The sequence below is a fragment of the Hyperolius riggenbachi genome, chromosome 2 (assembly GCF_040937935.1).
Source record: "Hyperolius riggenbachi isolate aHypRig1 chromosome 2, aHypRig1.pri, whole genome shotgun sequence".
Taxonomy (NCBI): domain Eukaryota; kingdom Metazoa; phylum Chordata; class Amphibia; order Anura; family Hyperoliidae; genus Hyperolius; species Hyperolius riggenbachi.
In genome coordinates, this window is record NC_090647.1 from 351,937,982 (window position 1) to 351,951,572 (window position 13,591).

At 40.6% G+C, this 13,591-nt stretch overlaps 1 protein-coding gene across 19 annotated transcripts in view; it reads right to left on the bottom strand.

The window, feature by feature from the left end:
- NFASC (neurofascin) overlaps positions 1–13,591 on the bottom strand; it is a 269,129-nt gene that overhangs the window by 66,368 nt on the left and 189,170 nt on the right. For 14 of the 19 annotated variants that reach the window (XM_068269594.1, XM_068269595.1, XM_068269610.1 and 11 more), the window contains 4 exons: positions 11,267–11,391; positions 9,598–9,642; positions 7,780–7,881; positions 6,392–6,589 (listed from right to left, as the gene is read on the bottom strand). In XM_068269594.1, coding sequence (XP_068125695.1) covers positions 6,392–6,589; positions 7,780–7,881; positions 9,598–9,642; positions 11,267–11,391 — 470 coding nt within the window. The remainder of the gene's footprint in view (positions 1–6,391; positions 6,590–7,779; positions 7,882–9,597; positions 9,643–11,266; positions 11,392–13,591) is intronic. The other 5 variants (XM_068269606.1, XM_068269609.1, XM_068269605.1 and 2 more) reach the window with 1 other exon arrangement.

Below are 13,591 nucleotides of genomic sequence, written 5' to 3' on the forward strand. Positions count from 1 at the left end.
TATTCAAGGGGAAAAGATCATTGTAGAAACTGCACACCAATCACTACAATATTTGCAAAGTAACCAAATAAAAGAAGGTAACCTGTCAAACAGTAGGATAACGGCATGGACAATGTCCCTAATGGGATGGCCACTGGAAATCAAATATAAACAGGATACTAAAAATCCAGTTGCTCAAGGATTAGCTGAACTCCATGATTGCTCTCATGTGGAACATAAAGATGAGCCACCAGAAAACGATTTTCTGGAAGAGCAATCTCTATCTCCATATAAATCCTATGAAGAGGAGTACTGCAAATCACTACCATGTGCATATGTTGACGGCTGTTCTTTTCACACAGAAGGAGATGAAAAGATGCTGGTTGCAGGTATCGGTATCGTATGGAATAACATATTTCCAGAGATATCTGCGGGATACAAAATTGGTCCCAAAAGTAGCCAGGTCGCAGAACTCGCTGCCGTGTATAAAGCTATACAAATGGCTATCGAACATGACCTTAAGGAATTTGTTTTGATAACAGATTCTGAGTATGTTCGGAACAGTTTTGTGGAATATTTTCCCAGTTGGAAAAGGACTAGCATGACAAGGAGTAACAAAAAGCCAGTCAAACATGGTAAATTGTTTTGTAAAATTGATGAACTGGTTAATACCCACGGTCTTACCATTTATTGGAAAAAGGTAAGGGGTCATTCAAAACACCCTGGCGCTGATAAAGATGGGAACGATTTAGCAGATTCCCTCGCTAAGAAAGCAGCCATTGATGGTGAGATCTTCGATATCAATGACCTCATGGGAACTATCGAAGTAAATGTCACCACTAGGGGGCAGGCCCAAAAGGAGTCTCAACCCAGTGTGGCAATGTGGTGTCAAGATTCTCCTAATGAGGATCTCATTGCGAGCCAAAAGGGGGATCCCGTTATTGGTTTGTTTTATAAACATATTGGAAGTCCACATGATTATCCCATCACCGTGGAAGACTGCAGTGACAACGAAGAATTACGTATTCTGATGAAAGGTGTGTCACAATTTGCATTACAGGATGGATTGCTAATACGTACCTCGAAAAATGGTATTACGCAATGGGTAGTACCCGCAGCATATCGGGGTCTAATGTTGCAACATGCTCATGATGCCCCGACAGCTGGTCATCGAGGAGAGAAAATAACGTATGAGTTATTAAGAGACTACGCTTACTGGCCACACATGTTACAGGATGTCAGGACATATTGTCAAGGGTGCTTGGTATGCCCTCAATTCCAGCCACAAGGTCCCACTCACAGGGCACCGCTGATGAAAAGAGGCATAGCTATGCCATGGTCAGACATCCAGATCGATTTTATTGGTCCAGTAACAACGTCCTCAAAAGGAAACCGGTATATGTTAACCGTAACATGCCTGTTCACTAAATGGGTAGAATGTCTACCAAGTAAAACATGCAGTTCCAGTGTGTGCGCATCACTGCTCATTAACCACATATTTTCCCGATTTGGTCTTCCACAGCGCATCGAATCCGATCGCGGAAGTCACTTCACCAGTGAAGTAATGACCAAAATGTGGGAAATCCTAGGGGTAAAACGGAAGCTACACATAGCTTACCGACCAGCCTCTAGTGGTGGAGTGGAGCGTTACAATCAATCCATTGTAAATATCCTGAAAAAAATTTGTTAGCGAATCAGGTAAAGACTGGGATGTCAAGCTGCCACTAGTTCTTATGGCTATTAGAGCTACTCCAAGCGCAGCAACCAAACTTTCCCCATTTGAGATGCTCACTGGTAGAAAGATGGTGTTACCCCAGCATTTGCTTTACAAAACCACAGATCATAACTTGATGAATGCAACTACCGCACATCAATACGTGGAGAACTTACGCAAACACCTCCAGCATGCCTTCGCATTTGCTCAAAGAAACATCGAAAGAGCCGCAGTCAGTACGAAAACGTATTATGACCTCAAAACTACCCAAAAGGAGTATCAGGTTGACGATAAGGTGTATCTGTACAATTTCGCCAGAGACCAGGTAAAGGAAAAGAAGTTCCTCCCTTCATGGAAAGGTCCATATCCAATCACTGATAAATTGTCTCCTGTGGTTTACAAGGTTAAAATCCCTAAGGGGGATGATTTTGTTGAAAAATGGGTGCATATTAATCAGTTGCGTATATGTCACCCTAGCTCACAGCTACGGAGAATTGAACAATCTGGAAATGTGTGTTAACAGATAATTTTTCTCCTGACAGGTATACCTAATGATGCATTTAATCTTCACTAGACACAAAGATTCCAATCCGGCGCAAAGATGTCCCACCTGACGATTGCCATCCTTTACGCAGTCCTAATCTTGGGGAAGAATGCCGAGCCAAGTGTGATGCCAGATTCAGCATCCGTGATGTTACCGGATACAGCGGAGTTCATCATGACCAGATAGATGTTCCTATCCTAGAGGGTCCAGATGAGCCTAAACCCGCGATGTGTCGTTGAATGACGAGCTGATGTATCCGAGGTCCATTGAAGGGAGATGCAAGTCTGATACCTGTTCAGATACTCACAGGAGTGAGTTATTCAAATCTTGAAGCAGATCCGGAAAATCCTTTTATTTGAACCAAAGGCCAAAGCAGTTCATCGCTGTTACAGTTGCTGTTTGCTACCTTTGCAACAAGAGGAAACCTGTTTGTTTACAGCCGGAGTATCATTTGCCAAGTTTATTTTTCTTGAAGCGTGAAACATGAACTTCAATGTGATGAAGACAATGTTTTAAAGTCCATTTCCCTTTCATAATTGGATTACAAATACAAAACATAAAGCTTCGTTCGCAACGCGTTCCCACAGGAATGAAGCAACGAAAAACGTTTAATAATCCTTGTTGTTATTTCCAGAAAGTTCACACTTTGTGAAACATTATGGAAAAAAGGGGGATGTGTCGAGATTTCCATATGGCGGAATATCGTTTTTTCCCAATAAACTGAACTGTGTATGATCAGATACACATAGACCTAATAATTTCCTTTCCTTAGGTTACAGAAGACAAAGACTTCTTAATGTAGGGTGATTATAGGTTAACATATACATTGATCATTGAGAAAGGCAGAGCATATTTTAATATGGCGATGTAATATTGCCATGCAAGGCTGACTTGTATGTGTCTCTAAAGGAAGGTCAGATGTTGAACAACAGGCAGTCAGCTGATGTGCTATTTGCAATGGGTAATCCCATTCACCTTACTGGGAACAATGATATCAGACCATTCTTTGTTTTAGGTCAAAACACTTGACAAGATAGCAAACAAGAGGAGTCTGAGTGACAATAGTGTGTTTAAAAATGGACTAATATCTGTATACAATGGCTCAAACCTGGCTACATTGAATGTGAAACCAAAACCCATGCAAGGTTTCTATGCAATATTTGTGTTTCCAAAGTCCAGACACAAACACAAGGCTTAGGAAATACCTTTATTTTTCTTATAGCTGGGCAAACCAGTAACAATATGAAAATGTTATTGAAAATGTATACGTGTTAATATAAAGATTCCCTGAATGAATATATCCAGAATGGTATAGAAATGTTATATGTTTACCAGTGTTGTATGTTAAACAATGATGTTAGAGATATAAAACTCTGCAGACAGCACAATGTGTTATAATGAGAGATCCATGGTGGTTTTAAGCATGCCAATGATTTTTGGATCAAATCCAATCTATCTTAAATATGGTAGAAAAGGTCACTGTATAATAAATAATAACCAGTGATTCCAGCAAAGTCAGCTATCCATAGAGGAATTATAACATTGATTTATTCACTGTTGGGTTATAATAAAACATGATTTTTGTTTTTAGTTTGCCAAATATCCCAGTAAGTCTGTGATTAGTTAGCCAACAGCACCTACAAAGGGTGAAAGCCAGTATTACACTTGGGTTAAAGATTAGTCACAGAAAGCTCCCATTGGTCACTCCCACTGCCCAGTGATAGGCTAGAAGATTTAATCTCCTGGGCAGGACCATAGGTAGTGAGGGGAATAAGATGAGAGGGGTCATTCAATGGAGAATCAGACCATCAGGAGATCTGAGCAGACCAGGACATAGAGGATTCATGCCATCTGAACACAGCCACGCCTAAGAGGAACACGCCCAGAGGCCATCTTGGTGACTATACTTGAACCCAGTTCTGATTTTTCTTTTTAGTCATATGGCTTATCACAGCACGAATATCTGAACTTTTGATTTATTGACGATTGTCTTTCTTAAGTTTATAGTCATTTATAGCCAAAGGGAGTGCGTTCTTCCAGTGCACAGGAATTACTCATTCCGCATATTTGATAAAACCCATTCAGTGGGTATATTTTTCTTTAGATTGACACAATCAATCGTTCAAGAATCGCTGACTGTGAAATCCATAACTTATTTTTCTTTTTGGATAAAAGCTAGACCTTTCAAGCTACCTCCTCTAGATATTTTGATACTTTGCCGCAGCATGTGCAAGCCACACCTAGCCAAATTTAGGACGACTCAATAGATATCTTATTCCAAAATTATATGTATTTTACCCGCTTGCTCTGTGTAGTATCACAGGCCAGCGGAGGTTAAAGTGTAGACAGAGGGAAAATTCCTGTCATTTATAGTTGATTGCATAGCGATTGTGGGGCAACGCCCAGTCGTCAGATCCACTGAGTCATCCTAAATTTATTATATTGAATGGTATAGCTGACATCAGCCAGTTTATTTTGGATAGCGCATTTTTGATTTTGGACTGCGCAATTTTGATTTTGATAGCCACCATTTTGTTTTTGATAGCCACCATTTTGTTTTTGATAGCCACCATTTTGTTTTTGATAGCAGCCATTTTGATTTTGATAACAGCCATTTTGTTGTCGTTCAATTCATCCATTTTGTCTCCAGAGACCCTGTGGTAAATTGAGTAACAGGGCCGACGGCCATATTTGATGAGTCATAACTCTGCACTGTATTTGAGTTGACTGCTAATTGGTTTAAGCCTTTTGTATTGGTGAATAAGTATAATAACATTTTGATGTTTTACTGAAATTATTATCCAGCTCATTGCTTATCATAAGAATGACCTTATGAGTTTTGTTTTATATCAAAAGTGCAATATTATATTGTTTTGATATTGTAATATTTATTCGATATTAAATTGATATTTTTATAAATTGGTCCACATTTATTTGCATGTTTAAACCAGTACTGTAAAACCTCGGAAAACAAGCTCACACAGTTAGGCGTATGTTTGTATTTTAGCTCCTCCTATTTTCCCAGGAGCATTACATTTACATTTTTGATTTTATATTTATTTTTAAACAAGTTATACAAACATTGACAAAACGCCCGACAACATACATTTTACACGTTAGTGGTGCAATGTGTAAAAATGTATGCGTTGCACCACTAACTAACCGTTCGTATTGGCGGGTCGTTCGTAAGCTGGGGACTACCTGTGTGTATATATATATATATATATATATATATATATATATATATATATATATATATATGTGTGTGTGTGTATAATATATATATATATATATATATATATATATATATAGAGGCAGCATGGTGGTGTAGTGGTTAGCGCTCTCGCCTTGCAACGCTGGGTCCCTGGTTCAAATCCCAGCCAGGTCAACATCTGCAAGGAGTTTGTATGTTCTCCCCGTGTCTGCGTGGGTTTCCTTCGGGTACTCCGGTTTCCTCCCACATCCCAAAAACATACAGATAAGTTAATTGGCTTCCCCCTAAATTGGCCCTAGACTACGATACATACACTACACAATATGGTAGGGATTAGATTGTGAGCTCTTCAGAGGGACAGTTAAGTGACAAGACAATATACTCTGTACAGCGCTGCAAAAGATGTCGGCGCTATATAAATACTAAATAATAATAATATTAATATACATATATATCTTTATATAATATCCCTGTGTCCCTGCGTCCGCTATGTCCCTGTGTCAGTGTTTTTTTGCACTGTGCATGTGCAGGGAGGGACGCAGAGACACTGAGGAGAGCTGAGTGAGGACAGGGCCAGAAGGGGCGTGTGTGTGTGCGTGCGCGTGTGGAGGGCAGGCGTGTGTGACGGGCGCGTGCATGCAAAGCGTGTGCATGTGCACAATGGAGTGGTGACAGACCTAGCAAGGTCTCTAGTATATATATAATTTGTTATTTTTCTAATGCTGAAACCACTGAAACCAGGAAAATGACTATAAAGTGAGTACCCTGAATAATTGACTGCATGCTACTATATGTTGCTACAGTGCCTCTTTGATTACTACTAGTGTTGCAAGTCATAATGACTTCTTTCCTAGAATGTATTTTCATGCTACATCTTTTTCTTTGATATCTGAATAAATATTTTAGACACAATAAATATTTGATAGACTTGGCTACTCACGTGCACCACTGGTCTGATATCGCTCTGACGTTGGGCTGGGCATGCTGCTTCCAAGATCATTTATTGCCAGTACCCGAAATTGATAGTTGACAAATGGCGACAGGCGGAGTAAAGCAGAGTTTACATTACCAGGAACAGAGACAAGATTATGCCATGTGCCTGGCTGGTGATAATTCTCCTCAAACTGTACAATAAAGCCTAAAGAAATACAAATCTTCGTGAGATAATTAAATAACGATGCAGGCAGGAGTAAAAATGAAAATGAGAGTAGAAGGATCTAAACCCTAATTTTCCCTATCTAATGCTGGGCATACACGGCTCGATTTTGCTTCTGCTTGTTCGATTCCCTGCTCGATTCTGCAGGCAATTCTCTTTATCTTCCGCTCATTTTTCTTATCTTTTTCCATTGTCCTCAATGCAGAATCGAGCAGCGAAATGAACGGGCTGGAGATCGGACGTGTCGGAAATGATCTATCGAGCCATCGAAATGACTCAGAATTGAGTCGTGTATTCCCAGCATAATAATTCCTATTGGTTAGTGAAGTTGAACAGGGTACTATGCCCTTACTTACATCATTTCCATATTTAATGCAGCTGTACCAGAGGGATTCCCTTTGAGCTGACATTAAAGTGGGGATTGCTGTCCCACCACAGAGCCATTACCTTAGAGGGAAAGACTAGCTAGTGCCTTCTACCAGCTCCTCCATGACTACTTTCCACGGTAGGTGTGATGATTGGAAGGAGGATTTATTTCAACAGTTCACAGACTTGCTGTTGAACAATGCAAAAATGGTCTATGTTCAATGCACAATATAATTGAATGTATCTGAGAACATGTTGATAAAAAGTAACAGTTTATTTTATATTAACTGATCTGACATCCACATCAGAACAGTCTGAAGTTACCCATACATTGCATGTTTTAACTGGACACCTGTTTTTTTTTTTTATTACCTAACCATCACAATCAACTTCCTTAATTCAAATGAGATCTCATTTGAACAGTGACAACATTGTTGTCACAGTGATGAAATGTCTTCTTGCTAGCAACTAGCTATGAAACACATAGCAACATAAAAATAATATAACCTGTCAAGTAAATGTTGATGAAAGTTCTTTATCTAATTGGCCATCTGAAGGAAACTCTCATGGACACAGAGAGTTTGAAAAATGTGAAACAACAATGCCTTTGTATGAGTTAAATATAGGTTCGCTGTGCTGCAATGCAGGAGAAAATCAGTCACCCTCAAAGCTCTCACCACACTTTGCTGGGATCTAAATAGATGCCATGTGCTACTGGTGGTACTGCACTGTGCCTAATGAACGAGCCTGAAAGACCTTATCAGTTTCAAGTGTGAAAATGCATGCAATAGTAATAGTGTATTCACCTGTTATTGGGCTGTTATTGTCACCACCTGGAGTCCATGTGAGACGCACACTTCTTTCAGCAAGATCGGTCAATTCTAAATCCATGGGAGGGTCTGGTTTGTCTGTACGGGGAAGCAGGAGATTATTATAGGATTCTTAATCATGATTCCAATAACTATCTCAACATTTAACCTCCCATAGCATATAAAACACTAACAATTACTAATTACGAAACAAACTATATATACAGTATCTGCAGTTTAACCACTTCCCAACCACTGTTTTTTCCCCTTAAAAACCAGAGCAATTTTCACATCACGCTCCTCCCATTAATTCGCCAATAACTTTATTGTTACTTATCACACCTAAACAATCTATATATATATATATATATATATATATATATTTGTTTTTTTTGCCACAAATCAGGTCGGTTTTACACTGCAAACTGGCATCAGCGATGTGGTGCGTCTCTTATGCCACACCGCCAAAAACAGGCCTTCAGGGAACACCGCATTAGTACACAGAGTTCCCTGTCTGGCCATCAGCCAAGCAGGAAGTGACACGCGCTTGCGGTCACTTCCTGCTTCGGGTTCGTGGAAGCGTATTGTTAAAATATGCTTCCGCACATGCGCACTGTGACGTCAACTATTTGAAAACCCTGCGACGCCATAGACTTAAGTGACTTCCGGGCCGACGCAGATTGCGTATCGCGGTCGTGGATCCCGCACGATAACGTAGTTCTGCACCAGCGTTAGATTAGGCACTGCAGTACATGGGTTGCACAGCATACGGCAATGCAACGTGGGAAGTATGAACTTCCCCATAGGGACTCATTAGGCTGCGGTAGCAGTGCAGTAATTTGCTGCACCGTGCCCTCAAGCTTTCTTTAGGTGGCCTTTTTTTCTAAGAATTATTTGATTTTATATGCATTTTAAAGGAATTAATTAAAAAAATTACTTCTCAGTTTTCAGCCATTATAGTTTTAAAATAAAAAGTGGTACGATAGATAAAACTCACACGTTTTATTTGCCCATTTGTCCCAGTTATGACATTGTTTAAATTGTGTCCCTACAATGTAGGGCTATAATATTTTTTCTGGAAATAAAGAAAATACTACAGCAATATATAATATGTAAATACTATATCAATAATTACGAGCCTTTATTTGCAAATTAAGGTAATATAACCTCAAGACATACATTTTAAAAATCTATAAGGTAACTATTTATGTACTTTTTTTCTTAAATGGGTTCATTTTTTTTTTTGCAAGTGTTTTATTTTAATAACTATAGGGTAGGGGTGTAAGTGGTTAAAAATTAATTAAAAAAAAGTATGTATTTCTATATATAAGTGTATGTGTGTATTTTTACTTTTTGGCCACAAGATGAACTACAATAAGTTCCCGTGTACTGGGGAAGTAGTAAGTGTATCTCCTTACATTCACTTTGTAAATGAAAGCTGACGTCTCGATGGCTTTGGCTTTCATTCATCACAGGCACTGTGATCGTGTTTGGGAACAAGCAAGGATTGCGACAAACGTGAACGGGAACATGGCAGCGATTGCGATTGCCGCCGGTAAGGAACAAATACGTATATCTACACCCCTGATCTGCAAGTGAAGTATAGATACATGTAGCAGTGAACCGGAAGTGGTTAAAACTTGTTTGTTCCCCAATGCTGTGCGACATGCAGTACTTAAAAATAAATCATTACTTACAGGTTATTATTAATAGCACAGTTTGTTGCTAAGGTACATAGAACCATAAGTATCAGTAACTCAGCTAACTTTTCCAAGTAAGTCTAAAAGGATGGGAGTATTAGTAAGGAAAGGTTACCTCGTGGTAGTGTAGTCAGGTGACTAGTAGGTGAGGAAGACGTTTCTGTGAACCAACACGACATGTTAATATTTACAGGGTTAATGTAAAAATGCTTACAATCCTTTATTCATCCCCATCATCAGCCTGTTACAAAAGAAAACTGTGGGCTGTCACTCATGATCTGACTGGAAATTTCAACATACCTGGCTGCAAAGCTTAGGGCTTGCTGCCCCTACACGTCAAGTAAAGCAGGTGTAAAAACACATGCATATTTACATGCTGTCTTACATGTCATTCCATGTACTGCAATGTGTTTCCACACACACTGGGATGTGATTGTGTTTGCACTTTACCACACTTTCCTGCAGAAAAAAATTATAGCCAAACTTGCTATAATTATGACGCACAAGCACATAAATGCAGACAAGTGAACGTTGCATGTTTACAAATGTTGCCCACAGAGTTCCATTGTGTGCATGTAAAGACATGCACTGCTGTGCTATAACACACTGCAGAGCAACATACAACTACTGTATATGTATATATATATATATATATATATATATATATATATATATACCCTATACTATAATCTCCCTGTGTTGCTGCCTTCAGCTGTCCCTGTTATTTGCCTACTGCACATGTGCGCAGTACAGACAGCTGGACGGGACCAGGCAGCGAGGCGGGCGAGCGAGGTGGGCGGGTGAGCGAGGTGGGCAAGGCGGGCGGGTGCGTGCCCGGCGGGTGCCCGCGCATGCGCGGCGGCAGCATGCCCGGAGGGTGCGCTCATGCACACTGGCAGCAGCGGCGGCTGGAAAAAGACCTAGAGCCAGTTTTTTAAACGGGCTTGGGTCTACTAGTATATATATATATATATATATATATATATATATATATATATATATATATATACTAGGACTAAGGCCCATTTAAAAATTAGCACTAGGTTCTGTCCACGACCCCCCACACTGCCTCTTCCTCCAAAAGGCGTCCACACCACTGCACCTGCCAGCACGCACAAATTGCATGCACACACACGACCGCACATGCACACTCACTCCCGCCCCCGTCCTCCTCCTGTCCCAACGGCCGCCCGCATGCTACAAATGCACAGTAGCACTAAAGCGCGGACAGACGCAGGGAAATTATTATAGAGGATATATATATATATATATATATATATATATACATTATATATATATATATATATAAACTGTGCCTGACCTCAGCATATCCACAGTTCATAACTGGGATAAACCAAAAACCCAATGAATGAAGAGACGGATATGAATACCCCTCTTCATTTCATGGTGAGTTTAGTGTATGGCAGATTGAATTCCTAAGTTATAGACAGTATATATTTGCTATATACTGTATATATGCTTTGCTTTCCTATATTCTATGTATATGGAAATCACTCCCTAGAGATGACGGACATTTTCCTATTACCCTGCACATCCGAAAAGCAAGATCCTTGTTTTCATGTGATGTAGCTCATAAATTAAGGCGATCAGTGCCAAATTACAATCATTTTTGATAACACAAATCACAAGTCTGTAGATATCAACTGTCGAGTTAGTAAGTTACATTTATAATTTAGTCAACAGATTCTCTCACGTAATGTCTGTTTGTTTACAAGAATTCTGGATGCTACTTTATAGACTAGGGCAATGGTGAAAGTAATTACCCAGGATAGTGAGATAAGCTTTTGCAAAGTCTTGGTCCAAATCTGTCTTAGCCACACAAGTATATGCTCCCTGGTCCTTCTCTGCTACCCCAAATATAGTTAGAGCATCTTCTTCTTTCCTCATTCTGTAATAGAGAAGCAAGCAATGGCATTCGATAAATCTTTTATATGTGTATTCACATTTCTCTTTGTATAAAAAGCACAAGAGGCATGCACAACTCTACTTAAAATGTTTAAAGGGACTCCGAGCAGTGCAGAAACTATGGAAAGATGCATCTCATTTTGAAGCTCTCTTTCTCCTCTTTCCAATGATATATAAAACGCTGCCCTACGCCTTTTAGTTTTCGCTATTTTCGCGATTGAAATTGCAGCGGTCGCGATTTCAATCGCGAAAATAGAGAAAACTAAAAGGCGTAGGGTGACGATTTAGGTGTCGCCAGAAAGAGGAGAAAGAGAGCTTTAAAATGATATCCATCTTTCCATAGTTACTTGTATTACACAGGGCGACTTTTTCCTAAAGTCAGCAGCTCCATTCTGCTGAATGGAGCTGCTGACACTGGGGAAAGTGCCGTCCTGAGTAAAATGTTAGTTCACTCATATTTAGTCTCTTTTTTCCAGTGTATATAGTCATTAGGTGTTTATCCAAAATATGTTAATGTAATAAAAAATGCATTCCAACGACTTTTACAGTACACATTTCTGTTCTGCAACCACTTACCAACTTAATCCTCTGTTTTACATGGGGGAAAACTGCTAGAAAACAAAAGGGCTTACCTAAAGACCTCAGTCTTTCTAACTAAATGGGAGATCTTTCTTGTTCACATAAAGTGGAGTAATTTCACATACCTTCAAATTGAAAGCAAATCTGTGGTGAGAAAAAAGTCAGCTATTTAACTATGGAGAGGGAAGGCTCTGGATCCTATTGAGCCTTCCCTGTCCCCTCTAGGTCCCCTCATTACAGCGATGTCCCCGGTGAAGTTGTTCCACCTCAATGAGCTCTCGGAAGGCTTCAGGACTCGTGTCCCTGAGTGCTCCTGAAAGATGGGCAGCTCCATACTGCACATGTGTAACGATTGGTGTCAGCACACAGAGAGAATCTGATTATTGGTGATATGCAGTATTACCAACAATTCAGATATATACCCGATTATTGATGATCTGCAGAATCACCGATAATACAAGTATGACTAACCTTTGGACACCTGATAAAGTGTAAGTGTTTTGGTGCAACAGTAGGCTGTCTCCCGTGGGGGCAGGAGACACAGATAACAATGAGCATGGACCACCTGAGGAGCAGGTGGCCCTTGGCTGTATGTGAACTATCTCCTAGGAAAGGGGATAGAGATAACCTGCGAGCCAGTGATTCCCTGCAATACTGGGAATCAGACTATACTGCAGCCAAAGGACTCCTAAGGGATAGAGCCCCTGACTGGACTGCCGAGAGGCCTCTCTGAGGAACAGGAGGTCTCTGCAGCTACCTGACACTTGGCGGGGTAGTGTCACAGGTAGTACAGACAGACTGAACACTCAAGGTATGAGTGACAGCCAGAAGGGTCGGCCAGGCCAGGTCAGCAACACACGAGCAGATAAGGTACAGAGACAGAAAGCTGATTCGGTAACCAGGTACAGGCAGGGTTTGGCAACAGGTAGGCAGATATGCAGAGGTACCGAATCAGAAAGCAAGAGAAAGGTCGACAGAGCAAATAATCATAACATATAAATATAACAGAGTCCTAGACTGGGGTGTGAGCTCCTTGATCTCGACACCTGGGAACTAGTCTAGAGTATAACACAGTAATGACACAGAGTCCCTAAGCTTGGGTGTGAGGTCCTTGGTCACAACACCCTGGAACTGGTCTAAAGTATAACACAGCAATGACACAGTATCCCTAAGCTTGGGTGTGAGGTCCTTGGTCACAACACCCTGGAAATGGTCTAAAGTATAACACAGCAATGACACAGTATCCCTAAACTTGGATGTGAGGTCCGTGGTCTTAACACCCTGGAACTGGTCTAAAGTATAACACAGCAATGACACAGTATCCCTAAGCTTGGGTGTGAGGTCCGTGGTCTCAACACCCTGGAACTGGTCTAAAGTATAACACAGTAATGACACAAGCGTAAAGTGTGAATTCCCAGGTCCACCTGGTTCTAACACACTGTGGGATCTGACTATGGTCTGAGTGCTCACACGTATGTATTCGCAACGGCAGACAATCTGAGACTGACCAGCGAGATCTATATATAGTGCAGCGCTCCTCAGCGCCACCCAGCGCTACTCAGCCAATGACAGTCTGCGCTGGGATCAGCTGACCAACCTGATCA